Raw genomic sequence first — 27,484 nt, forward strand, 5'->3', positions numbered from 1 at the left:
TATGTGTGTATATATATAAATATATGTATGTATGTATATATACACATACACATACATACACACACAAACATACACATATACACACACACATACATACACATATATATACATACACATATGTACATATACATACCTCAGCAGATCTGTCTGCATTCCCATAAACACTATAAATAGGTCAATGGTCTATTAATATTTCTATGAATTTTGTAGGATCCGTGATGGCATCTGGGCAATAAAATATATTTAGCTTTATTTGCATAATGGTAAATCTCTCAGACCTCTCATGGATTTTTCATACATAATGGGGTTTGGGTTTTATGAAAACTGACACAGGGGTCTGGATAACTGTCCATTGCCTACCTTCGCTCTGTCTTTTTCTAACTCTGCACATATGTGCACCAGCCACACACAAAGTATGTACACAAACACACAAATATTTCAAAATGAAAAAAATGTCCAAAATACTGCATAGGACATCAACATGGTAATACAATCAGCATCTATGTCTGGATATTACTATTATCAAAACATCAGTTATTCCCATTACATAGGAGCTTCTCCCTTCTTCCCCAATCTCTTCATAAAACAGTAAATTTCTCTTAAAGAAAGGGAAAAATGGATGCTTAGAAACATGGTGTTTTTAATCTGATCCAGCCCTCTGGCTTACCTTAGAGATTGTGTATCCGTGTGTGTGTGTGTGTGTGTGTGTATGTGTGTGTGTATGTGTGTGTAAAAATCACATTATATACAATACAATTTTTACAGAAAGCCTGGCAGCTACAAATAAGAGGTAGAACTACTCAAAACTATGTTTCCTGCTGCAGGAAAAAATTCATTTTCTTTACAGTAATTAAAAAAAAGTTTAAAAAATTGACAAAAAATAAGTTGCAGGTTAGGCCCCATAATTTAAACAACAAAATCTACGAAGAAAAATATTCTTCAATGTACTCAACAGATAAGTTCATTAAAGGGTTAAAAAAAGTTGCATAGGAAAAAGGGATATTCCAGCACTTGCTACAATGATGGCAACAGTTTCTCTACAGGGAGTTAAGTACCTTTAGTTTTTCTTCTTTTGATAACTCTAAGATTAGGGCTTACAAGCAAGAGCAAGTTCGCATTGCAGCACTTTTTCCAGTCCTGGAAAGCTCTAGAAGCAAGAAGGGACTCTGCCTGGAGGTCAAGGTTTATTCTACCAGGCAGACAGACAAGCCAGTAAGCACAGCTCCAAAGCTAGTTGTAAGTTCCTTCAATACGTTAAAAAGGTGTTACAAAATCCTTAATACTTTTGCCCTCTGCATAATAAAGGAAAAGGACAGGGTCTGTGTGTGTCTTCAGTGACAGAGGAATTTGGTTGTCAGAGGACACATCGGAAAGTGTGAAAAGAAAAGGGGATTCTTCAGATGTTTTTAAGGAACAGTGCAGTATGGTCTTGATTTTACCTATGCAAGAGAGAAGCAGAGTGAGCACTATATTATTTGGCCAATGACCAAAACCCAAAACAAAACAAAAATTAAAAAATAAACAAGCAGACAAAACCCCAGAACATTAACAACAAAAACTGTCAATTTTAAAGAAAGACAAACAGGTTACAATGTAGTTTCTGTTCCCTTGCTCCTCCAGAAATAATCATTGTCTTCAGGCTCAAGTTCTATCCTAATTTGAGGCACAACTTTTACTGGAGTTCTAGGAGGACTGGAGAAAAAAGAAAAGAAAGGAAATAGTAAGTAAATCAGATTCCCTTTATCATGTGTCAAATATACTTCTGCACTGTGCAGAAGCTGGATGGGTCTGTCCTTTGTTCTCTTTAAAATACTTATCTGCTCTTTCTGTATTAAACACAAACATTCTTAAATGGGAGGAAGGTACCAGAAGAGTCAAGAAATTCAAGTAAAAAATTTCTTAAAAATTTCATACCTAGGTTTCAAAAAACACACACACACAAAAATCAAGAAGAAGGACGGCCATGCAGGTGATACTGTGAGAAATTAAAAGGACAAACAGACTTACATGAAGAAAATATTCATGAGTTTTGCTTTTCGGAAAATCAAGGAGGGTCTGAGGTCTCTGCAGCCGTGTTAAGATTAGGGAAGAAAACTACTGGAGAGCTGCCAGCAGTTACCCTTCAAACAGAGATGATGCGGAAGCAATAAAAGCGCATGTGAGTCCTGGGCTTTACCTTAATGACAATGAAAGTTCCATTACTTCGCAGTATAGTAGGCCTCGTAGAACACTTTCTACATAAAAGCTGGGGAGAGGTTCGGGGATTGGGTAAGCGATTTCAGATAACTTGTAGACAGGACAGGAAACAAGGTATTCTGCCAATAATCCACCATGGGCTACATTTCTGAGGGGCAATCATCCCATAGAACAATGTAAAATACCGAGTTGTCCTTTACCTTGGCATACTGAGTGACTGAAGGAAAGGAATTTTATCAGCATGATGTGTGGCGTTCAAGGAATGTTGGTGATCTTTCTCCTGGAAAAAAAAAAAAAATTCTTTAAATCATAAACAGCAGACTTAGGGAACATATAAAATTTGAGTAAAAATAAAAATTGTCATAAAAATTGATGCATTACAATGGGAAAGAGAAAGGCATACTTAGACAATTTCAATAGACACCGTATTGACCTAAGAATCTAACTAATGTGATGAAGATAAAAATCTGTTAGCTTCATTTCCTCTGGGTGAATACAATGGGATGGACCGCTGTTCTTTTTGGTGAGGGGGTAGGAGGCCAAACATTTGTAGAGGATCTACTTAATGTCTTAAGTTTTGCCCTTGGATTTCCTTTCTTCTTCGGCATCCACAGTTTTGCCCTGCTGTTATTCATGGGGGGAGAAGATTTTGAGGAACTTAATTTTCCTGCACCTCTACTAACAATTTTGTTCTTTCATGAATTATAAAAGACTAATATGGCATTAGAAAAGATTTCAGTTAGAATGATCAGAGATATTTTGCTTAAGTAAATTTCTAACTCATATCAATTGTTCCATGCACCTTTCTAATGGATTTCTGAGAGAATGAATAACAGCTACCACTAAAAGAACCATTTTGCCATACAACTTTCTTCATGAGCCTCCAATTCTACCTGGTGGTGTTTTTTATTTATTTTTTATTTTTTTGCAGCAGCCTTTAAACTGTACTTAGAAGGGCTATCCTAGGTCATGATGCCAACAGAAGACATACATGCCGTGTCCCTTACACAGTTTTGTTTTGCTATGAATGCATTAATAAAATGAAAAATGAAGCCAGAATATAGTTTGAGAAGCTTGAATTGAAAAAAGAAATATTAACTAAATCCTGTTAATGGGACTGAGAAGAAATTAGCCTCAGTTACATGTCATGGGTTACAGACTGGGCATCAGAGCTGAGACTGCTTTAATTGTTCTTTAAACCCAGTGTGGCAGCCAGCCTCCAAGATGGCCTCCCAGCCTTCCTGGTGCCTCCTGGCATTCATGTCCTTGTGTCATTCCTTTCCATGTTGTACCAGGGTTGGGTGGCGTGTGACCCTTAGAACATGGCAGAAGTGATGGCATGTCACTTCTGAGATTCAGTTATAAGAGACTGCAGCTTCTGCCTTGGTTTCTCTCTCTGTTCTCACTGGGCTTGGGGGAACCTATATTACGGGCATCCCTAGGGAGGTGCCCATGGGCCAGGGAACTGAAACCTCCTGCCAATGGCCTTGTGCATGAACGTGGAGCTGATCCCAATTCCCATTGTCTTCAAGCTTAGCCCCCGCCAAAGGCTTGTCTGCTGTCTCACGAGTCGCTAGAGCCAGAACCACCTAAATCAGCTGTTCCTAAATTCCTGAACATCCGGAACTATAGAAGAAAATATATATTTGTTGTTTTAAGCTGCTGAATGTTTTGGTAATTTGTTACACAGCGACAGGAAACTAATATGCCCAATTTTCATAAACAGTCATTCATTTCACACTTTTCTTGGCAACCTCTTCCTGAAGTGGAAGTGGCATTGTCAAACAGAAGTCAAAGTGTCTCAACTGTCTTTTTTCCCATAACAGATTAGTAAACTTTGAAGTACATCTGGATCTGAAAGAATACATTTTCTTCAAATGAGAACCCAAAGGGAAAGTAGTTTGGAAGCAACTGCTACTTGATATTGGAAAAGCTTGAGCTATTCACTAGTGTAACTTCGGAGGTTTTCCCCTCTTTTCAAGTGGCCTGTTAACTCAATTACAAAAGAAAAGATGGTATGTTGGAAACCGTTACACCTTAGTCACCAGGCTATTGTCCCTGAAAAACCAGTCCACTTAAAAAGGTATTTTTAGGGGCACCTGGGTGGCTCAGCTGGTTAAGCATCTGGCTTCGGCTCAGGCCATGATCTCACAGTTTGTGTGTTCGAGCCCCGCGTCGGGCTCTGTGCTGACAGCTCAGAGCCTGGAGCCTGCTTCAGATTCTGTGTCTCCCTCTCTCTCTGCCCCACCCCTGCTCATGCTCTGTCTCTCTCTCTCAAAAATAAATAAACGTTAAAAAATTAAAAAAAAAAAAGGTGTTTTTAAAATAGCAGGAAAGGAATAAAGAAATTAGGAAGAAAATGTACTATGTCTTATAAGTAATACCTGAAAAGTTTTGTTAATATTTTATGATTGCTAATTTAATTGAAAATAACAATTATTCCAAATTCTCAATACGGACAACTGATTTACTGATCATTTAGAGGCCTATGATGCAATTTCTCTCTTGAGCTCATTTGGTCATTGGCTAAATAAAGCCTAAGGAAGACAAAACCGTAATAGACAGTGATGTAGTACTATAAGCTGCAATTCTAAATACCAGCAGAAAAAAAAGAAAAATCAATTAAAAACATGGTTACGAGTTTAGCAATTGAAAGAAACTGGTGAGAACTTGGGTCAGAGAAAAGACTACCAAACAAAAACTTAGAAGGTTACGGATAAAAGAAAGAAGAGTGAAGCTCAAGGATGTAAAAAATGGAGTTTTATAATAATGAAGTATAAATCTTCAAATAGAGAAACAGGAAGAAAATAGAGGGGAAATTAAATGATCATTCTAAAGATTTTTCTCTGCAAGTACAAATCATATTTGAGCAGTCATGAAAGAGGTTAGTTGTACTCACTGTCGGAAGGTTTGCTATCTCTTAGGAAAGGTTGCTGTTCCATGATGTCCATTGGAATTTTAATACTTGGGACTTTTTCTGAGTATGGGCAGTCAGACTGTGAAAGAAATTTGTAACAGTTTTTAGAAAGTTTTTACAATACAGCCTTTCTTTACCTCCCAGTACTGATCAAATCTATCATAGTATCATTCACGTTGTCTAAGGAGAAAATACTTTGATATAATCATTTTTACTTGCTAACTTTTCAAATTCTACACATTCTCACATTTGTTTTCCTCTCTTCTGAGTCAATGGAGTTAATTAAAACTAGAACCACACCAAATAGATATCACTACAAATTAAAACAAGTGTAAAGCTTACATAAACTGGATTCCCAATCATCAAATATCTATGGGTTTGTTACATGTATAAAGAAAATAACCTCAATATGAAACATTAAATCTAGGATAGGAAACTTCCTGGACTATAACATGGGCTTACAATTCTTGTTTCATTTATGCTTTCTGATTCCATGTTAAAGAAAATGAGGACTCATCTTTCTTTCCAAGACAGGTAGAAGACTAACATTCATGATCAAGGAGCCCTGTATGTACAGTTGAAAATAAACCTCTCCCTCTTACTCTAATACTCTAGCAAAACTATTTTATAGTTAAAGTTTCATTTCAATTTGCTCGTACCAAATACATTTGAAAGCTTAGCAAAACATGAGAAAATAAAAATCAAAAGGAAGGTACTAGGGAGCTATTCATGGGGCTGTTTAAGAAAACAGGTCACCATGGGACACCTGGGTGGTTCAGTCAGTTAAGTGTCCGACTTTGGCTCAGGCCATGATCTCTTGGTTTGTGGGTCTGAGCCCCATGTCAGGCTCTGTGCTGACAGCTCAGGGCCTGGAGCCTGCTTCGATTCTGTGTCTCCCTCTCTCTGTCCCTCCCCCACTTGAGCTCTGTCTCTCAAAAATGAATAAATGTTAAAAAAACAACAGGTCACCTAAGCCAAAACTATAACAGATTTTCACAGGATTACCACCTTACTTTTTTTTAAAGAAATCATTATATTGAATCCAAGTCTATGTTTAGACTGAAAAGATAAAATCCATCCCTTAACTGAAACTAGCAGAGATGGCCTTTAGCAGAAAGATGGGGGGAGGGGGGTAAGAACTAGAGATCAAAGAAAATAAAGAAAAAATAAACCTTAACATACAGACTACTACATACATTGAAAATTCCTTTAAGGTGAGTCTAAAGATGGTAATAAGCCATCATATGGTTTTAAGGGACTAAGATATTGCATTTAAATTGACCAAAAAAAAAAAAAAATGAAGACATCACATGCATGTACCTTTATGTGAATGTCAAGAAGGACAAGTTTTAACCACAGTATTTCAAACATTTCCCCAAATAATAGCATTTATGGATGAACAGGTTGGAAGCCAACCCTTAATCATAGCCTACAGGAAGGTCCAAAAATGACTGAGTGGCTCAAAATATTGGCAAGCCATAATTTTTCACCACTTCTGCTCACAAATGTGCTGTAACCCCCATGCCCCTCTGTGGCTCTCTATATCCATGGATCCCAGCATCCATGATTACCAGGTGGACACTAGGAGAGTCACCTTCCAGATAAAGAGCCCCCAAATAATAAGCTCAACACACAGAACTTACTACACACATGTACTCAAATTGTCTGGTTGAGTTCACTAAGACAAATACACAAGCTTGTTGTTTTTTGGTGGGGGTTGGGGCAAGAAGAAAAAGAGGAAAAGAAAAGAAACAAGTAGCACACATTATCTTCAAGAAATCTGTTGGAAATACAGAGCTGGAAACAGTAAATATCATTAATAAAAGAATAGCATTGTTTAAATAAAATATGATCTGTTGAAAATTGAATCAAAGAATTAGAAGAACTTCTCAGGAGCTCATTTGATACAACTTTTGAACTAGAGAGCATAAATTTAAAACATCCCCAAAAGTTGACAGTTTATTATTTTTTTTCTTAAAAACTATTAGAGATGAGGATTCTACAATATTATTTTCTATATTAGTTATATGTAATAAATTTTAAGTTTGGTGTCCATGTATATAAACTGGCATACTTGTTTTGAAAATTCAAGATGAAATATTACTTTAATTATGTCAGTATTTCAAGTGTTCCCTTTTTTAAGTCTTGAGTGGCCTAGAAATTAATTTCAAATTTTGATTTCTATTGAATGTGTAAACATTTTTTAACCATTCTTTTTAACACTGCACCCTAATCTGTACTGCAGTTTAAACACATTCCCTTTTTCTGTCATCACTGGAAACAGAAAATCTATACACCTGTTCTCACTGAAGATGGATGATGACAGTCACAAAACTTCCCTCGGACTCTTTTTCTCTTTAGCTAAATGTGCCTCACATATTTAGACTTTTTTTTATTGGATCAATTTATCTGGAATCCAATTGTGTCTGTTGCCTTCCTTCACTGTACTATTTCTAAATTCTCCACAAAAAATACAACCAGACAGCCTGACCAGCTGGAAATAACCAGACAGCCCTGGATCGGAGTTTTGGCTTTGCCACTATGGCTGTGTACACTCAGAAAAATGACTTAACATTTCTCAGTCTAAATCTTCTCCTGTAAAATAGGAACAAAAACATACACTATAAGGAGCTGTTATGGCAAGTAAGGACAAGTATGTATGGTCAATCAAAATGATCAAGTACAGAGTAGACAGCAAAACTTAACTATACTCCCACTTTAGAATACTTTACCAGGGACCAACTAGAATTTCGATACTGTACTGTGTAAAATCCAGAAAAAATCTTCACATAGAAAGTGTCATTTTGGCAGTCCTTTATCCCAGGCTACTGGGACAACCTCTGTGTGTGTGTGTGTGTGTGTGTGTGTGTGTGTGTGTGTAAAAATCCCAGCTTTTCTCCTTGCACTGATTACAGACCCCTGCTGCAGCACCCATGAAATGGTCTCCTAAACTAAAGATGAAAAAATGGGCAATAGTTTTATTTCTCTAACCTTAATCACCCAATTGCAGGAGGATCATTTGGACTACAAAACTGACAACTACAATTTTGTAAAACGACCCTAGGCTCCAAGACCCTTTCCTTTTCCTTGAAGGGTCACAGAGAAATAATCTTCAAGTCCAATGTGAGGGTAAGTACAACAGCAGAGGACTTTGGTTGAGTGCCTACTCAAATGGATACATAGATCACAGGAGGTGAGGTCACAGGTATTTGTCTACATCAGGCTTAAAATTACATAAAACTGAGTTATTATCTCAAAGTTAAACCCTGGATTATCAATAGTAAAGCAAATACATTTTACAGCATTTTGAAGCAAATTTTCTTTTTATCTGTGAAATGGGAGATTGGAGTTCTTTAGATGTGTTTTTTTTTGTGTTTTTGTTTTTTTTGGTGGTGGAGGGAGTCATTTTATTGCTATCAGTATATTAATGGCTATAGAAAGACTTCAGAAAATATAAAAAAAAATAAAGAAAGAAAATAAAGGGCAAAGGAAGACTGGCATGTAACACAGCCAGGTAAATTCTCTGAATTCATCTCACATAAAGTATAATATATATATGACATCCATAAATGTCTCACATTTATTTGTTTAGCTTTATTTTGGAATTTTGGAAAGCCTTACATCATCATTGTCACTGTCCAGACTTCCTTTCTTCTTTTTCTTTTTCTTCTCATCTTCCTTCTTTTTCTTGTCCTTTTCTGGAATGACATCATCGAGGAAGCTGAGGTCATGTTGGGAGAAGAGGTAGTCCATGCCTTTTCTGACAGCTACAAGTGCCAAGATCTACAAGGACAAATATAGAAAGTAGGAAAGAAACAAGGTCAGATAAAGTCATAGTGAGTATCGACACTACTCTATCAAAGGTAGTAGAAACTTATAGAAGGCGAGAATATGACAGAACTCATCTTGCTTATATGGATTTATATTAAGTGGACCATAAACATCTTCTTTATGGGGAAGCTGGATCAGAAAAGTACTAAGTCAAACTCACTTTGTTCACTGAAATGTATGATCACATTCACTTAGAATTTCAACACGAAAGGATTATTTTTTAAACCATTTTCTTCCATGTCAGATTTTTAATAAATGGCTGAGAGTTTAAAGGGAAAAAACAGCCTACATATGATTTCTAATTATTCAAAATTAAAACATTATGCAGGTTTTTGAAAATCAAGAAAATTTGTATGACATACAATACACTAAAACATCTTCAAGGTACTAATAATGAGACAGCATTTGAGTACGCACAGACCACTTAATCTACTGGGTGACTTCAATCACTATCATGACCTGAAAACTTACTGTGTGACAGATGTCGTGCTAAACTCTTAGGCGGTATTTTTCTCATTTATCCCCACCACAAACTCAAAAAGTAGATATTATGATCTCTATCTTACAAGTAAGGAAACTGAGGCTTAGAGACATCCAAAATCACAAAGCCAGAAAACAAAATACAAAGGGCCCCCAGCTGTCTACCTCTAAAATCGGTATTCTTAAAATACGTATCTTTGATTCTATGAGTTGCCCTTGAAGAGTAACTTGTAAAAGTACATTAAAGATGCCTTTGCTCAAGAATAAAGTTAGTATGTACTAGGATATAGGAGTCATGACTGTCTCAAATTAAACAGTTGGGTTTATCCACATCATGCTCTCTATATGTCCATTTTTCATCTCCGGGAGAAATTAACAACATCTACCCTACTGATATTATACTATTGCTTTGTGATCAAATAAAACCTCTGGAAAAGTAAAAAAATACTTTATACAGATAACACATTTATTATTATTATTTACAGCATCAGCATTAAGTGATTTACTGGATACATTTCAAATTTATGCAGACCTTACTTTGTTTTTCCTGCCCGTAGCAAAACTAATAGGTAGACTATACCAATGGGCAAATGGGAGTCATTTCTCACACTCATTGTGTTTTCCAGTAAGTTAACAGAGTTTAAGGGGAAAAAAGGGATATAAGTGAAAAAAAAAATATGACAAACATCACTAGTATTTTATATATTTTTTTTCTTCCTCCTTCCTTTTTGTTTTCCCTTGGAGAAAAAAAAAATTTACAAACAACAAACACATGTAAGATAAATTAGGGGCACCAGGGTGGCTCAGTTGGTTAAGTGTCCAACTCATGATTTTGGCTCAGATCATGATCTCACAGTTTGTGGTATCGAGCCATCAGGCTGTGCACTGACAGTGTGGAGCCTGCTTGGGATTCTTTCTCTCCCTCTCTCTCTGCCTCTCCCATGCACACACACACTCTCTCTCTCTCTCTCTCTCTCTCTCTCAAAATAAATAAATAATACTAAAAAAAGGATAAAATAATAATCTTGGGTAAGAGTAAGAGGATTTTCATAAAAAATAAAATATGGTCTGTGTATGAAAATTCTGTGGGAGAGACAAAGCAGACTGAGAGGCTGGCTTGGTGACTTGTTTCAAGTGTACACATGTACATTTTCTTGCAAGAAATGGAAAGTTATGGTAAAGTATAAAATTTAGTGATAAAGCCAAAAATAGACCTAGCATTTCCTTTTTTACTTCTTTCACTTGTACTTCTAAGTGCAATGTTAGTTATGTTACCTTGCTTCTCATCATCTGAGAGCCCAGACTTACCCTTAAACTTAGCATGATGCAAACCAGCAAGCAGTTCAAAAACTGCACTTCTCACTCCATTTCTTCTAAGTCACTGGATGACCTGTCAGAAGCTGCCAAACTTGCTTTCTTATTATCTGGACTGAAATGTGTTATGCTTTGTTATTTAGACTGATTCTAGTATACAATATTTTAAAGATAACTAATGTGCACTGATGTCTACCTAATGTCAGGCACTGTGCTCTATACTTGATATTTATTACTGATGCTCAGAGTAACAATACTAATGCCATGCACATTTTACGAACAAGTTAATGGCAGCTCATGAAGGCTCCCTGATCAGCAGAAACCAGTGCTGGGATCTGAACTCAGCTGAGTCTGACACTAAAGTCCAGTGTAGATGACCACAGACATAGGAACCTTAAATTACAACTGATCAATTCAAAGTTATTTGGCCAAAGCTGGAAAAGAGTAGAACCACACAGAGAAGACATATATGTCTTCTACATTACAATAACAAATGATATTGGTATGACTTGATGGGTAGGCTCAAGGAAAGGAATCCCTACCATGACTGGGAAAATGATAGCAGCCACAGTGGACTTGAGGATCCAGAGCAGGGCTAGACATAACACCTGCAGGAAAGTGAACAGGTGGACTCTGCGCAGGGGGACATGGCGCAGGTAGATAAAGTCTGGCTGATGCTTCAGGGGCATCAGAAGCAGCTTCAGACGATCCATGAACTGGGGAGGGAAGAAGAGAGTAAAACTGTATTACTTCAAGAGCTGACATGCAAACTCATTTCCACAATGCCTAACTAATGATTAGTGATTTATATACTATAGTTTAGGCAAGCAGTATCCCTTCCAGAGGACATTGGTCAGGGAGTGCATAAATTTAGTCCAGCACAGTGAGACATAAGAGGAGTCTTCCGATTCCTATTACTTTGCAGGAATGTGATGTAGATATATGAGATAAAGTGGCTACCAAAGAATAAAGTCACAAAGCCAAATATAAATTCTAGATGCTCATCTCTTCCTTTCTATTTTTACTATCTGAGTCTCGGGAGAGAGGATCTTGTGACTAACTTCGTCATGATGTGCTGAAGGAAGACATGTAACTCATGTATCTTACTCTGCCTCAGTCACCTTACCTGAAAGAAGAGAGGATGCTACTATGCATCTTATGCATTTAAGGGATGTTTCAAGGATAGAAAGGAAGCATCCAACTTGAAAATGGGAATGCAAAAAAAAAAAAATGGGAATGCAATGGTATTTTCGTAAATTCCACACTATTTATCTACGGCATAACTTAACTAATAACATGCATAACTAATGTCCAATTCACTACCATTTCTTTTCAAAGAAAAGCCATAGGACTTTTATAGTGAGTTTCAGAGTATCAACAACCAGATATTTGAACCTAGGGGAGGCTATCACAGTGCTGTGCAGAAACAGGTGCTAAACTGACCAGCGAGCATCTCTGTGCCAGGTACTGTGCCTCAAAGCTTAACTGCTGAGTTTACGTTGATGATGATGAGAAGAATGATATTTCAGTACCTACCATAGGATCTTTCAAATAAAAGATATTCAGTAAATAGCTGCTGAATTGAATTATGATGTAATAAAACTCTGAAACAGTATTTCTGCTTTCTTTCTGGAGGAAAGGGAGAAGTGTAGAAGTAAAGAAGACTGTTATGGACAAGCTTCTCAGAAGCTATTTGCTATGTAACAAACTTTCTTTCTCCATCTAGGCCTACTTTTCATTGGAGGGGGCCTTGCTGTTTATAAAGATTGTGTTACAAAATTTCTTGCTAAATCAAATCTTGCCAAAAGGTCTGAAAGAGGGAGAATAGGGAGAAAAGTGGAGAGAAAAGGCAGTAGGGGCAATAGCACTGCTGAATTTAAGAAATCCACTAGCTGTCCCTTTAGCAAAGGTTTTTTCCCCATCACTATGAAATTCTTAATTTTTTTTGCCTTCTGTTTAATTTAATAAACATGTAATGAGCTCCAATCATCAGTTAAAGACATAAAGTCTAACTTCTGATCTAGACTGACTTATTAAGGCAAAAACAAAAACAAGAAAGAAAGAAAGAAAGAAAGAAAGAAAGAAAGAAAGAAAGAAAGAAAGAAAGAAAGAAAGAGAAAAGAAAAAGAACTATTAGTTTGGGGGCCATTATTAGTTTTATATTTTTCCATTGAGGGAAAAAAAGAATATTTTTACAATGCCAGGTAAAAATAAAGTATTTTTTATATATCTGTACTTGTCTGAAGTTTCACAGGCAAAAGTAAACCCCCATTCACATTCATCTAGTCCAATCTATGAAGAACCACCTTGTATTTTGTGACAAATATCCTAATGGGACCTAAAGAAGGGAAAATAAAATAGCCTTGTCTGCTTTTGGGGGTCTGGCCACCTGCCCAGTTCTATCTGACTCTAAAACCAAATTAATCTAAATTCAATAAATGAAAGCAAGGACTACTATGAGGGGGTTTAAATGAATTCTTATGATGTTCACAGAACATGCCGTCTTTTCCCATTAAAACATTAGTAAGTGCTAAATAAGGCTACAATTAACAAGGTGCCAGAAAACAGCAGAAGTACTTCCAGTTTTCTGGTGCCAATTAAATTAAACCTCAATTGAAAGACAAAGTCCCTTACAAAGTTCTTCCTAATGATTTTTTTTTTTAAAGGGGGCCAGTTTTACCCAAATTGTGGATAGCTGAAGTTTTGGACAAAAGTAGCACTAAACCACATTGACTTTATTCTTTTATTGGTTCAAAACTTTTGATCACTGATCACAGTCATATGAAAAGTAAATCAAATAACAGCCTGTTCTTAGAATAGTTTAAAGGCGAAGAGATAAATAGGATCTTGAAGAGCACACTGGAAGGGTTAGATTTCTTTCTGGAGATGAAGGCAGGAGAAGAGGAAGGACAGAAGGGAGGGAGGAAGGTGATCCTAGGTCCTCTCTCACTTTCCTAGTGAAATGACCTTTAACAGCTTATTTCAAGAATGGGTATGTATGATAACATTTGTTAACACAAATTAATTTTGTTAATTAACTCAAATAAAAAGTAGGTGTTTGGCAGAGAAAGTAGCAAACAAATGCATTTTCTTTCTTTAACACGCAGTGTTATATTATTTTTGGTGTACAATATAACGATTCAACAATTCTGTACATTACTCCATGCTCATCATGATAAGTGTACTGGTAATTCCCTTTCTCGAATTTACCCATCCCCCGACCTACCTCCCCTTTGGCAACCACCAGTTTGTTTTCTGTAAATATATGCATTTAAAAAAACTCAGCAGTTAATGAGTAGCACTTTTCCTCAAAGATCTGTTACTGGACTACTATTACTACTGGAAAAAATACAACTATACTTAGATTGCTATAGAAAACTTACCTGTACACCATTAAGGGATGCTACCCCCATATACAGAAACACGCCATACAGTACAGGCATGGGAATAAACTAGAAAGAAAAAAAAAGTCAGAGAGAGGTTAAAAACAACAATAATAAAAACAATAATGAAGAAGTATAGTTTAAAAAAAAGCCAAATCTGAAACTAAAAGATAGGACATAATAATACTCATCATGATAAACTTCTAAACTCTGTGCTAGAAATAAATGGAGGGAGACTTTCAACTTTCATTTGATCCTGTTTGCATTTTTTTAAACAATGAGCATGCATGACCTCAAAAAATAATTTTTTTAATGGGAAAAAAAAGTTTGTTTTCCTTTCCCCTTAAAAGGAAAGATTATGTAAACCAGATGTTTGCATGGACTGTGAGGTAGAAAGAGAAGCAGACGGTTGCTTAGCTCCTGAGACCAAGTTCCTTTCCAACAGCCTGTTGATTTTTTCCTTAATAATTTTTGCCAAATGATCTATTGGCTTGGTGTGTAAATGCCTCTCTCAATGAACCAAACATGAAGTGGCTGTCCCCTTTCTTTCTCTAAGGAATATTAAGAGGACTAAATAATGAGAACACTGCTTAAAAGGAGCATTGAGCATACAGAAGCAACTCATTACACACATGTAGTAATACACATCTTTAAAAAGTGAATTAATAATTTTAATGCATTAATTTGCAAGAGTCTTTTGTACTAATACAAAGTATTTTAACAATGGGAAGTTGCAAAGCCATCTTCCCTCAGTTTTATCTATTCCTAGACCTTTGAAATGTCCTGAGTACTGTGGAAACAAGGATGATTCTGTTTCTGGGAAGTCTTCTATTTAAACAACAAAAGGTTCTCAAGCTTGGATTCTGAAAAGAAGTGCAAGTAATTTCAGTTTTCAAAAACCACAATCAATTAAGTCCCATCTTACCAATTCTACATAAAGGAGGCTATTGTAGCCAGAAAACAGTATGACTTCAGAGTAATTTTTAAAGAACTATTACATGTATTAAATGAAGCACAATTTCTACCAGCCTCTCCTTGTAATTACCTAAAACAGTTCTGTATCTGGGGCACCTGGGTGGCTTAGTCAGTTAAGCAGCTCTTGATCAGGTCATGATCTCAGGGTCCCGAGACAGACCCTGTGTCGGGTTCCACACTGAGCAAGAAGATTCTCTGCCCCTGCCCCCATGTATATGCACTGTCTCTTTCTTAAAATAAGTAAACATTAAATAAACAAACAAACAAACAAATAAATAAACAAATAAATAAAATGAAACAGTTTTGTAGTTTTGACCCCTACTGGGGAATTAGTATACTCAAAATATGTCATTATCATCTCCAATTGTTATTGGCTAGCTATAGGAATTACTAAATTTATATGTAATACATATATTTATTTACACAGAATATCACATGATTCTTCTAGAAAAAAAACTAATAATTGTAACATAGCTAATCTGATCTTGATCTCAGAAAAAAATGACACTGAATGCTGAAGGGGTGAGAGGGGCGGCCGGAGTGGTAGGGAAGCCACGTGTGCTGTAATACCTAACAGTCACCACAAAGAGGTGAGCACGTCACATTCAAGCACTTGAGGTCTGACATGTGCCTTGTTTGCTTTAGAATGTGCACATTTCCATTCCTCTGTACGAACTGACCAAAAAGTAACTAACAAAGAAACCATTTCATAGCTTTCACTCATTTTTAAACTTTTTAAAATGTCTTTTGCAGGCAAGGGCACTCCCATTTTCCTTAAATATATGATGATTCCTTTCCTGTTATCTCATTTCTAATACCGTGGGAAGGAAAGAAAGGTAGAAGGGGAAAAGAGAAGTATAGTTCTTTTACAGTTGGGCAACTAGTTAGAAATCCTGCAGTAGTTACTTTTTAATCTGGGTGAAGTGTTTTTTCTGGCTTGAAAGAAAGTAATCACAAAGGTGATATTGAGCCTTATCTCCACCCCTCCCCTAAGTTTAGCCAAATATTTTCTCTATTACAGTTCTAGCACCAGAGAGGTGGAAAGTTGTGCTATGGTGTTGGGGTCCATTCTCTCTGAATTTATGATAGATTTCACCAAATCTACCATAAAATAAAATCAGAAGGTACCATTAACTCAGAATGGGGTATGGGTAGGATAACAGCCTTACATATGATGATGGGTTTTTTTTTTTTGCCCCCCCCCCCAAGAAACAGACTCCCTCTCTCTCTCTTTCTTTTCAGAGAGCGAAAGAGTGAACAAATGGAGGAGAGGGGCAGAGGGAGAGAAGGAATCTCAAGAAGGCTCCATGCTGATGTGGGCCTCAGTCCCACAACTCTGGGATCATGACCTGCGATGAAATCAAGAGTTGGACGCTCAACCAACTGAGCCACCCAGGTGCCCCATGATGATGTTTTTTAAAAAAATATTCTTTGGTGAAAAGGAAATAGCACATATAAGGAAGGCTATTGATTCAATTTTGGGGTCACCTTTAATGTGATACAGATGTCTTACAAAATTGACCATTTTCTTTAAGATAGTGCAGTGTGTCTTAATAAAAATCTTTCAGTTTGGAAATCTTGATGAAACCTGACAGAATTACTGGGTTAGAGGATTTTGGTGTTTTGTTTTGTTTTGTTTTGTTTTGTTTTGTTTTGGATTTGGTTCATGAGTCATATCAAAAGGTCAATCCTTAAAAATGCATCACAACAAAAATTTCCCAAAGGAAGAAAAAAAAGAATGTTTTAAAAAGATGTGATCCCATTTTAAGTTAAACTAGTATAATATACATAGCAGTAGCAGGTAGACATTTTTATAAAGCAAGACAGGAGAAATAACTCAAAAGACACAAGAAATACTAGATTCACAGGCACTTCAAGAAATGCCAAGTGATAAAATTATGCAAACAAAATTATACAAATGTACCCAGAAAACCAAAAGGCTTAATTGTAAATAAATATTATAATGCCTTTAATAAACATTAAAAATGAAACATTAAATGCTTGATCCTACAACCAGATAGAAAAATTAAATTGAAGTCAATGAAGATTCCACATACTCAGACTACATCCCCAAATTTTTAAAATTCTAGTGAATGTAGTTGCACTCTTTTTTACTTAGCCCTCTCTTTGATTTTCTGATAGTGTTAGAATATTCCCATAAGAAAAAAATGTGAAAGGGTAAATTTAATAAGAAAGGTAGATGGTAGTGGGTTGTCCACAGTACAGAATTCAGTAGAGGAGTGAAGCCTCCCAGCAGAATAATAGTCATTTTGTATGTGTATGTGTGTATGTGTGTGTATGTGTAAAACTTAGAATGAGGTTCTGATTGAGAACATGAAAGCATAGAAGTTAGACAGACCTGGGTTCCAATTCTGGCTCTACCCATTGTGGAACTCAGAGAAAACTGTCCCCTTCTATTTCCAGTATTCTCATCTATACAGTGGTTATGATAAAGATTACATAATACCTAGTTCAGGGCCTGGCTCATAATAGACACCCAAGAAATGATAAATGTGGTATTGATGTCATTATTTGCATCAGAACCATCACTAGCAACTGCCCAGCCTAGCCCCCTCTGGTCCTCTGTAGTGGGGGTAGGGCAGCAGCATAGGCCAGAAGGATGGCTGCAAAGGTCAGACTTGAAGCCTCGGTTTTATATAAGCTCTGCAATGTTGTTCTTTCAACTATAGTGACTGTCTTCAGGAATACGTTATGAAAATAACATCTTAATGCCCTTCAGCTTTAAAAATCTGGGACCATAAGGAAGGTGCCGCCTTGCAATCTGGTCCCTAGTCATTGAAGAAGCCACGGAGTGACTTATGATGAAGTTTGTGAAAATGTCACATTTCTCTCTACATAAGAGAACTGGAAATTGGATCAAAGAAGCTGGGGAAGATCAACTCATGGGAAATGAAAGTAAATGAGTTCTCTGAGGGCAATACCGTTTTATTTTAAAAGGCAATAAACCATGATGGTTATGAGATCAGGCTCTGGAGTCAGAACTGCCTGAGTTCAAATCTTGGCTCTACCATTTAAGAACCTTGTGATTTGGCAAGTTATTTATATATATCTTTTTATCTGTAAGATGGATGCAATTATATGTACATTTTTCATAGGTTTTATTGGAGAACTAAATAAAAAAAAAAATCAGTGCAGAGCTCTTGGTCCAATGCCAACCTCAGTAAATGTAAGTGGCTATTACCACCATCATCTTCCTCGTCCTCACTATCTCCTCTCCTCGTTTCCCTGTTACTGAGCACAATGTGTGGCATATTGTAGGAGCTCGACAAATGCTTGCCAGATACAAATTAAACGCTAGCCTCTACATTTTAGAACCCTAAACAAATCTCAAAGACAAATTTTGGCTACGCCTCATGTTAAAAATGAACTAATTCAAGCAAAGGCAACAGAAGTAGCAGTGAACTTTACTTGATCTTTATTTCTTTAAGCTTGCCAAAAGAATGAGAAAAGAAAGCTCTAGGAACTGTCTTTCATCTTTTTTTGCTGCTCTGTGGTCTCCCCCAGTTTCCCCATACAGAACACTAGCTTAACAGGCAGTGTTTCTGCTGCAGAGACACAGATCTAAACTGTGTAACCGGTCTGGGAAGCCAGTTCTTCCTGCTTCCCCACAGTTCTGTACTGAATCGGTGGTGGGATTTGAGGCACGTATGACTGCAGCTAGCTAAGGTCACGGGGTATCCTCATGAACTTAAAGCTAATACGCTATGATTCCTTACACTCTTCCATGTAAAAAGACAGACTTCAGCAAAGAGATCAAGACAGAGGTCACAAATTTCATGTTCAAAGTAAGCCTGCATAAGTAGGCTCAGGCAACAACTACCCACCCTGCTTAATGCAGGGAGAAAATTACTTACATCATCTGAGGCCGCTAAGCCTGTGGGGATGCAGGGAACTGAGCAGGGAAGGTGTTGAGCCATGTCATTTTAAAAAGCGAAAGCCACATATTTTTTCTTGATCCTGTTCATTTGATCTGCCTTTCAAAGGCAGACTCTTAAGTAAAACCATTCTCTAAAGTTGTCACTTGTTCCTTTAAAACACACATTAGTCAAATGGTGGAGGAGAAAGGTTCCCTCCTCCAAAGTAACCGCTGATACCCCTTTCTGTGTGAATTCTGAGGTTAATGGTTAATCCTGACTTTTACTTAGTCATAACTTAGGTTCTAGTTAAACTGTACCCTCAACATCCGCTTGTTCTTGTATTGACTTTTCACATGAGCTACCAACAATTCTGTAGTGGATGCTTATAACCCACCAAATTTCAACGGTAAGAAGGGCACATGATCTGAAATCAGCTGATGTGATTCCTGAAGTAAAGAATAGTTCTACTTACTGAAGTTAAGGAATCACAATTGTCAATGCTGGACTGCTTTATTCTTATTCATTTCAAATTGAGGTTACCCACAATATGTTGGAAACTGTATTAACAAAATAATTTCATTTCCCACATTTTGGGCAAAACCTTGCCTAATAAAAATGTTCGCTAAACTACCTTTCTTGCTGATTCCTACAATGGCTCTTTGCATGGACTCAGAGTTGCCAGGTGGGAATAGCCATGATTATGAACATTAGCAGCTGAACAAGGGTGAGCTTAAGGAAGGTCAAAAGGAACTCATGCTCATTGATCCCTTGTACCTCTCTTTCTCCTTTCTCTGCATTCTAATCTGCTCCTGCAGATACTAAGATGCTTTGCATATCGGGGCAAAAAGATTCATCGTAAAATAAAGAACAAAAGGGCTTTCAGCTTTAACTCCTCTGCAGCCATATTTGGGTGCAGGGTTAGAAAATAGTCAGGAAGAGGCGTTGTTGAAAATGTCTTGCATCTCTTCCTAAAAATAGCAATTTGTACAGTATCTGTTCTCTGTGTCCCTTTGGGATCGTACATGATTACTCAGCTGACAGATTCTCCAAGATTAAAGCCCATTTGCTGTAATAAAAAAAAAAAAAAAAGCCTTTAAACACATCTGACTTTTTGAGTTAGGATTTTATACTGTATTAATGAAAAGAAATGATATAAAAAGAAAAGAAAAAATGGGTGGGGACTGACAGGTACATTTGAACTGATGGAAAGATTTCTATTTATCCTCTACTAGTAACTAAGAGACCCTATTAAAAAAGAAAAATCTGCAGTTGTGTTGTGTAAGTCCACCGTTAGGAAACCCAGGGGCAAATTCATTCTTAGTAGATCCTCCCACAACATGAGATCACAATTGCCTGCAATGACCTCTCTAAAAATGGATCTGTCCAAAAAGAGGTTCCATTGCCTCTGTGGTAAAAAGCTGTCATTACACTTTCCACCAGTTGATGTGCTGGTAGCTAAGGGGCAACAATGGAACAAAAAGCCTTTTGGTAGTGGATTTGATGCTGTGAAACTCACAACTTCAAACCAACCCCACAACTTGGTTTGCACTGGCAAAAGTGGTAATAGATTTGTCTCTGTCCCTGTAGAATGTAAGACCTGTACTCTCTTTTTTAAGTCTATTATTTTGAAAGAGAGAGAGAGAACACACACGAGTTGGAGATGGGGCAGAGAGAAAGGAAGAGAGAGAGAATACCAAGCAGACTGAATTGTCAGCGCAGAGCCCAATGCAGGGATTGAACTCACAAACCATGAGATCATGACCTGAGACAGTATCAAGAGTTGAACACTTAACCGACTGAGCCACCCAGCACCCTGACCTGTAGAGTCCTCCATATGTAACCAGAAACAACTTTGAGGTTATTTTTGATTTTGCTTTCCCATGTGTTATGTGAAATATATATTCCTTCATGATTCTAGTCAGAAATCAGTTAAATCAGTTAGCTGACATTGTGGAAACCAAGGACAAGAGATGAATATTTACATCTTTTAACTATTTACCAAGTATTTTGTACATAAGGTATGCATTAATCTAAATACCCTGAGGGCAAAGCTGGTCTAAGCTATAGGTTAAGAAATTATAGTTCCACTTTCCTTAAATTCATCTCAATGGCAACTGACTTATAAATGTGTCAACTTGAGAGAAAAGGAGGGCTTTTTGGTCTCTATACTTCTATATTGTTTGAATTCTCTATAAGAATGTACTGCTCCATAACTTGTGTAATTAAACAAGCATTTAAAAAATCTTAAAAATTAGAATTGTTTAAAAATAAACACAAAATGCGGGCACGTGGGTGGCTCAGTCAGTCAAGCGCCTGACTTCAGCTCGATCATGACCTTGTGATTTGTGAGTTCAAGCCCTGCATCAGGCTCTGTGCCGATGGTGCAGAGCCTGCTTGAGGTTCTCTCTCTCTTTCTCTCTCTCTTTCTCTGCCCCTACCCCACTTGCATGTGCGCTCTCTCTCTCTCTTTCTCTCTCTCTCTCTCTCTCTCTCTCAATAAATGAATAAACTTCAAAAAAAAAATAAACAAAAATTTTCAGAGAAAAATCTGGAAGGATATATCAACAGTGGTTGTTTATAGCTTCTAGGTATATAGGTAATTTGCATGCTTTGTACTGTGATGCAAAGCCTAAAGTAAAAATTATCAATAATTAGCCACTATTGTTAATAGAAAAAAAAAGAATAAAATGCTTACATCACACACACACACACACACACACACACAAATGGAAGCTTCATGACAGCTACACCTTCTCTTTTCACCCTATTTCTTTTAAATAGGTTTTCCCATATAGCTCATATTCATCTATTTTTGTAGATATTCACCCCATCAGTCAAACCTATATATTTGATTCCTAACTTTCTAAATAATCTACCATATCATTTTTCTTCTTTAAAAGTTCATTTCTAAAGTTTTCTAGTCATAAATCATAATTTTACTCTATTCTCCTAGGCAATAATTAAATACTGTCAGCAATAACTAAGAATAGGAGAAAAGTTACAAAATGATAATTCATGTTATCCAGGAGTCTAGTCTGTGTGCATATGGGGGGACTGGAGGCAGGATTTAGGAACAAGTAGATGGAAAGTGATGGGAAGAAAGGATATAAGGAGAGCAAGAAACGTAGTGAGGAGGGGAGATCAGTTAGATTGAACTGTATGGAACTGCCATTTACATAGGTCAAAAAGCTTGGGTATTGGTAACTTAATACAGTTCAACCAAATAACTGCAATAATGATATAATAATAATAATAATAATAATAATAATAATAATAATAAGAGTGAGAAGAACATCAAAATAAGTTTTTAAAGTCCTCATTCTACCTGACCTCTGCTTCAGTGTGTCACAGAACTGATGAGAATCTTGCAGATGAGGAATTCTACTCTACACATATCCAATTATCTGGAAGAGGCAAGTATTTCACATATTTACCTTCAAGATGGGAGCCATAAAGACTGACAGACCAGTCAGAATAAACACGAGGGTTCCAGTGACTCTTTGTTCTCTGAAACCAAATCAAAAGATTACCAATTGACTTCTTGTTTTCATAAACATGCTCTTGTCTTTTCACCTTCAAAAAAGACTGCACGATGAACAAACCAATGTTTGACTAAAACAGCAAAGGTGTTGATATCTTATATAAATGAATACCTCAAGTACAGCATATAAGCTCAACAGAACTACAAAATTTTCTTCTAACTATTGTATAATGTGATTTGAATTCATCAAGAGAAAAGTGATTCTTCTAAATCCTTTGCTTCTTTTACAATAAATATATATAAAAAAAAAAAAAAGTCACTTGCTCCTGGTCCATCAATTACTGGCCTCTTTGAAGCCCTTATTTTTTAAACAACTTGTACTGTTGTGTAATTACACCTTCTTTCATGGGAGACAGATATCACATTGTCCTACATTCTAATTAACAAACAGCTCAGGGAAATTTCATAAGTGCAATAAATCCCATCAGTCTAATTTCCAAATCTACAACACAAGAGAACTTTTTAACAAATAGGATTCCCATCCAACACCCCTTCCCCCAGCCCCCAGGAAAGAATCACCCACTGTTGTGGCGTGGGAAACAATGGCTCTGTCCTGTGAGCTATTCACCCAAGCAGTTAGGAGCAGGGTTTGCTGCAAAAAGTATTCAACACAGGATAAAGGTCTTATACAAGCCCTTCCTGGCTACCCAAACTTAACAGCTGGAGGTCAAGGTTTCTCAGTGCTTATGGAGACAGAAGATGAACTGGAAAATCAGAGTTCCTTTCCCTTAATAGAATCTTAAAAATCATAAGCAGACCCATGAGTTTTGAGGCGTCTCAACAGAGCTGAAAAGTTAGAGTTTGACCTTTAAAAAGGATTGTAATAGAGTACGTACCACAGCACCAAAATGAGCTGCATGTTCAAGAAAATGGATGGGCTGTTTGCAGTTTTATGTTGCGTCGTTTAGCCTTTCATTAATCAAAGGAAATATATGTAACGTAAGAAGTGAACTCGAAAAATTATGGAAGACTTTCTTTCTAATGGAAATTTAGTCTTTTCTGGAACAGCAAGTACAGGAATAAGTTAATCATCACCAGCCTTTTCTCCTCCAGTTTTGCTCATTCCCTTTGAATGACATATAGATGTGGCATGGTAAGTTTTGTAGAGCTATTTTCCTCTGACTTAACCTACCTCACTCCTAGAAACTTTGGTTGTTCTCCAGGTGCAGAAGTCTCGGTCTCCATCTTCAAACTGTCAATGTGAGCAATGGAAATGACAGTTGCAGCCACATACCACGGAAGAGCCATGAAAGAGCACACCACCATGAGGATGGCCACCCAGAAGAGATCCAGGTGATATCCAGCTCCTTTCTGTAGAAAGAGGTAACAAAACCACATGGAGAAGATGCTCGTGCTTCTATCTCATCCTATTTCCAGATGGGAATTAAGATTACCAAATAACCCCAACTCTCTTTGCTTGCTAAACATATCTACCTCAAGGTGAGCTCCCCAAGGAAGGCGACTTTATTTTCCTCACATTACGCACCCCCCCCCCACAATTAAACACAAAGCTGCCACAAGACACCTCCTCTAACTTTACTGCGGTCACAGCTTACTTATCATTTGCTTATTGCTAATTATCCTCTCTGTGTCCAATTTTGTAATTAGAAAATTGGAGCTATATATCTACCTTGAAGAGTTACTGGAACCATTCAGTGAAGTAACAGAGGCAAAGCATCTTACAGAAACTTAAAAGATAGTAGTTCTAGCATAGTAGGAGTTCAAAAAGTGGTGATGGTGTGGTGGTGGCAGTGGTTGTTGTTATTAACATAAGCACAACAGGCACCTTAAAGGCTGGCACTAATCCTTCTGTTTTTGACCATTTAGCAATATGCTGTTCATTTAGACAGTATTCAGAATATGAGGACCAAAGATCTAAAAGCAAACTTGAGAAGGTATGTATGACTATTTCTCACCTTTCATGGTATATGAAAATAATTGTTTAATAACCTATGAACCATTATCATTAAGGTAACAAATACCGCCTTAATCAGAATAGGCTGATTTCAAACACTGCCCAATGGTCATGATAACATTTACTGACTGGAAGAGCAGACGATGTAACAAAAGGTCTAGCTCTTTTACTCATTAACTAAATATTGTTAAATGTGTCCACAGTGTTATTCTGCGGTTATATTTCTCTGCTCTATTTATGAAGAAATCAAATGCCTAATACCCCTATGGAGGCTGAGAAAATAGAGCAGTCCATTTTCACAGCATGGAAGCAGCAGCACCAAGGGCCAGAGTACGACCAGTCTGAGGGAACGGAGATGCTGGATTTACAAAATGAGAATGTGATTTATACCAGGAACCTGATGACTGTTATCATTCAGATCCTGTTACAGTTAGTCAGAACACTGCTCTCCTCTCACCGAAAAGCCAAGATTTCACCCCTGGCTTGCAAACATGGTCCAATCATGTTCTCAAAGAACTCACCACAGGCAAGGGTAGCTGACACAAGAAAGAAGAACATATATTGACTTAGCCCAGGTTAAGACTATGAACAAAGTGTCTTTGGGAGACAAAGGTTAATATATACTCATAAAGCCAATTCATTTCGGTACAAATGGTTTGAAAGCATATGGTTTGAATTGGGAGTGAGATACGGTAGGGGAAAGGAGAGCAAAGGGTGGGGATGAGCTAAAATAAACCTGTTCAACAATAACTAATGAGGTGAGGATCATAATACATCTGGGTCTCAGTCATTCCATTCCTTGAAGAAATACTGACTACCAACTTATTTATAGGCACAGTTCTACTTGTTAATGGAATATCTGTGAATGAAACAGACAAAAGCTCCCATATTCGAGGTGCTTCTGTTCTGAGACAACAATAAACAACATAAACTGACAGTATCTTAAAGAGTACTAAGTACTAAGTAGAACTATGAGACTTTGTACACTGAGCAGGATGGTACTCCACTGGAGGTTTTTACATGGAGGAATGACATGACTTGCTTATGTTCTAAACACTATGGCTGCTGGGTTAGGACAGACTAAAGAAAGTCAAGGAAAGTAAGACCAGGTAGGAGTTGACTATCATAATCCATGCAAGAAATTGTGATGGCCAGAGCCAGAGTGGTAGGAGTCAAGATGGCAGGAAGTTTTGGAATTCTGGCTATACTTTAAGGTGGAATCTATAGGATTTGTTCACTCCTGCTTGTGGATGTGTCTTATGACATAACTATAGACCATTCATGATCTGGCCTCTGTTCACGTCTGCAGCCTCATCTTTCACTTCTCCCCAGGTATAGGCCTGGCTCCTATACCATGGCCACTTTCAACCATATGCAATTCCTTCAATATGTCTTACGTACTAATGCATTTGTGTCTTTGCCCATATAGCACCCTTTCCCTGGAAAAACCCCTATTCTTCCTTCTTCTTACCTTGAAGCAGTCCTACTCATCCTTAAGACTTCAACCAACTTTTAACTTTTTATAGTTTTCCTGCCTTAGCCCAGGTGAGATGGGTAAGTCTAGTTAGGTTAGATTTCCTCCTCTGTGTTCCCTTCATTTTATGCTTTCCTTTACCACAGCGCTCCTCACACTGTTTTGAAATTATGTGTGTATTTAGCTGTCTTTGGCATTAGACTGCAAGAAACAGGAAGACCTGGACTATGTCTATTCTCTCTATCCTGAATACCTAAGTAGAGTTCATGATGCATAGTCAATTCTCAATTAATATTTACCAAAAAATGAATGACAAATAGGATGTATACATCCTTCTGAATGGCAACTATAGACTCTTAATTAGTCATAGCAAAACAATTAAAACATTATTTGTTAATTGGCAGGAATGTGAATCACCTGGGCAGAGAGGGGAGGGGAGGTGGACAACAGCTGGAAATATTACATAGTTTCAAGCCCTATTTAGACTAAATCACTCAAAACCATATTAGAGGTACCAACATGGTAATTAACAGAGAGGATCCCCAAATCTTGGCATCAAAGAAACTGTAATAACCTAAGGCTAGATTAATGGGTCAAAAGAGTAGTTGTTGCAGACAAAGTCACATAGGCTACCATGAGCCAATGCTATGCTTTCTTGCTCTATTTGAAAAAAAACAAAAGTTTGAATTAGATGTCCTGGAGACTAACAAAAAGGGACCACATAATACCAAAGAGGGTAAAATGGGGATTGTAGACAGTAGAATGAGTACAAAGGAAGCTATGCAAAACCACCAAAATAAATAAAAGTTCTGGGAGAAAACAATTATAGATAATAATTACTGTGTGCCTTGACATAATTATCCTCAAAAAGTCTTCCTTTCCCTCAACCATGCTGAGAGTTCTTGATACTCTTAAGAGAAAGGGAAAATAATCAACATGACCTGAAGGCCCTGCCAGGTCTGCCTCTGTGTGGTTCCTTCTCCATCCTCAACCCTCCCACTCTCACTGTAGCCTCACTGGATTATGTCAGGCCTTCATTCTTGTCAGTCTACTTTCTCTTGTAAGGCCTATGCATACAAAGCGATTCCTGTGCTTGAATAGAATACTCTTCCCACCCAGCCTCACTTAGCTAATTCCTACTAATGCTTGAACCTCAGTGTAAGAGCCACCACAGTTCCTAAAGGGGGCCACACCCTCTCTTGTAGACTCTTAAAGCCATCACCTCTCCTTCACAGCACTAGCCACATTTGCATTGTCACATTTTGCATGATCATTTGAATAATACCTATCATCCTCATGGACCAGAAGCTCTGTGAGGACAGGGACCACGTGTGTTTTTGTTGACGACCACTGAAACCCCAGAATCTGGTGCAGTGCCCATCATAGAGTAAACACGCTAGATAAACGTTTGTTGGATAAATGAATGAATGTTAATTAATTCATTCAATGACACTATGCTAGATCCTGGAAGTAAAATCACAGATAATATACGATTTTTGCCCTCAAGTGGTTTACAATGTAGTGCTAGAGCTGAACAGATCAAGAGGTATTTGCAATATTACAATGTTCTATAGTTGGAG

General features: G+C 37.3%; 1 protein-coding gene across 4 annotated transcripts in view; it reads right to left on the reverse strand.

The window, feature by feature from the left end:
- Positions 1-716: 716 nt before the first annotated feature.
- Positions 717-27,484, reverse strand: part of SLC4A4 (solute carrier family 4 member 4) — a 358,380-nt gene continuing 331,612 nt past the window's right edge. For all 4 annotated transcript variants that reach the window (XM_058722325.1, XM_058722324.1, XM_058722327.1 and 1 more), the window contains 8 exons: positions 23,648-23,826; positions 22,409-22,481; positions 14,122-14,190; positions 11,281-11,454; positions 8,735-8,896; positions 5,096-5,192; positions 2,397-2,476; positions 717-1,692 (listed from right to left, as the gene is read on the reverse strand). In XM_058722325.1, coding sequence (XP_058578308.1) covers positions 2,433-2,476; positions 5,096-5,192; positions 8,735-8,896; positions 11,281-11,454; positions 14,122-14,190; positions 22,409-22,481; positions 23,648-23,826 — 798 coding nt within the window. In that variant the 3' untranslated portion in view covers positions 717-1,692; positions 2,397-2,432. The remainder of the gene's footprint in view (positions 1,693-2,396; positions 2,477-5,095; positions 5,193-8,734; positions 8,897-11,280; positions 11,455-14,121; positions 14,191-22,408; positions 22,482-23,647; positions 23,827-27,484) is intronic.

Source organism: Neofelis nebulosa, chromosome 3 (assembly GCF_028018385.1).
Source record: "Neofelis nebulosa isolate mNeoNeb1 chromosome 3, mNeoNeb1.pri, whole genome shotgun sequence".
NCBI classification, from domain to species: Eukaryota; Metazoa; Chordata; class Mammalia; order Carnivora; family Felidae; genus Neofelis; species Neofelis nebulosa.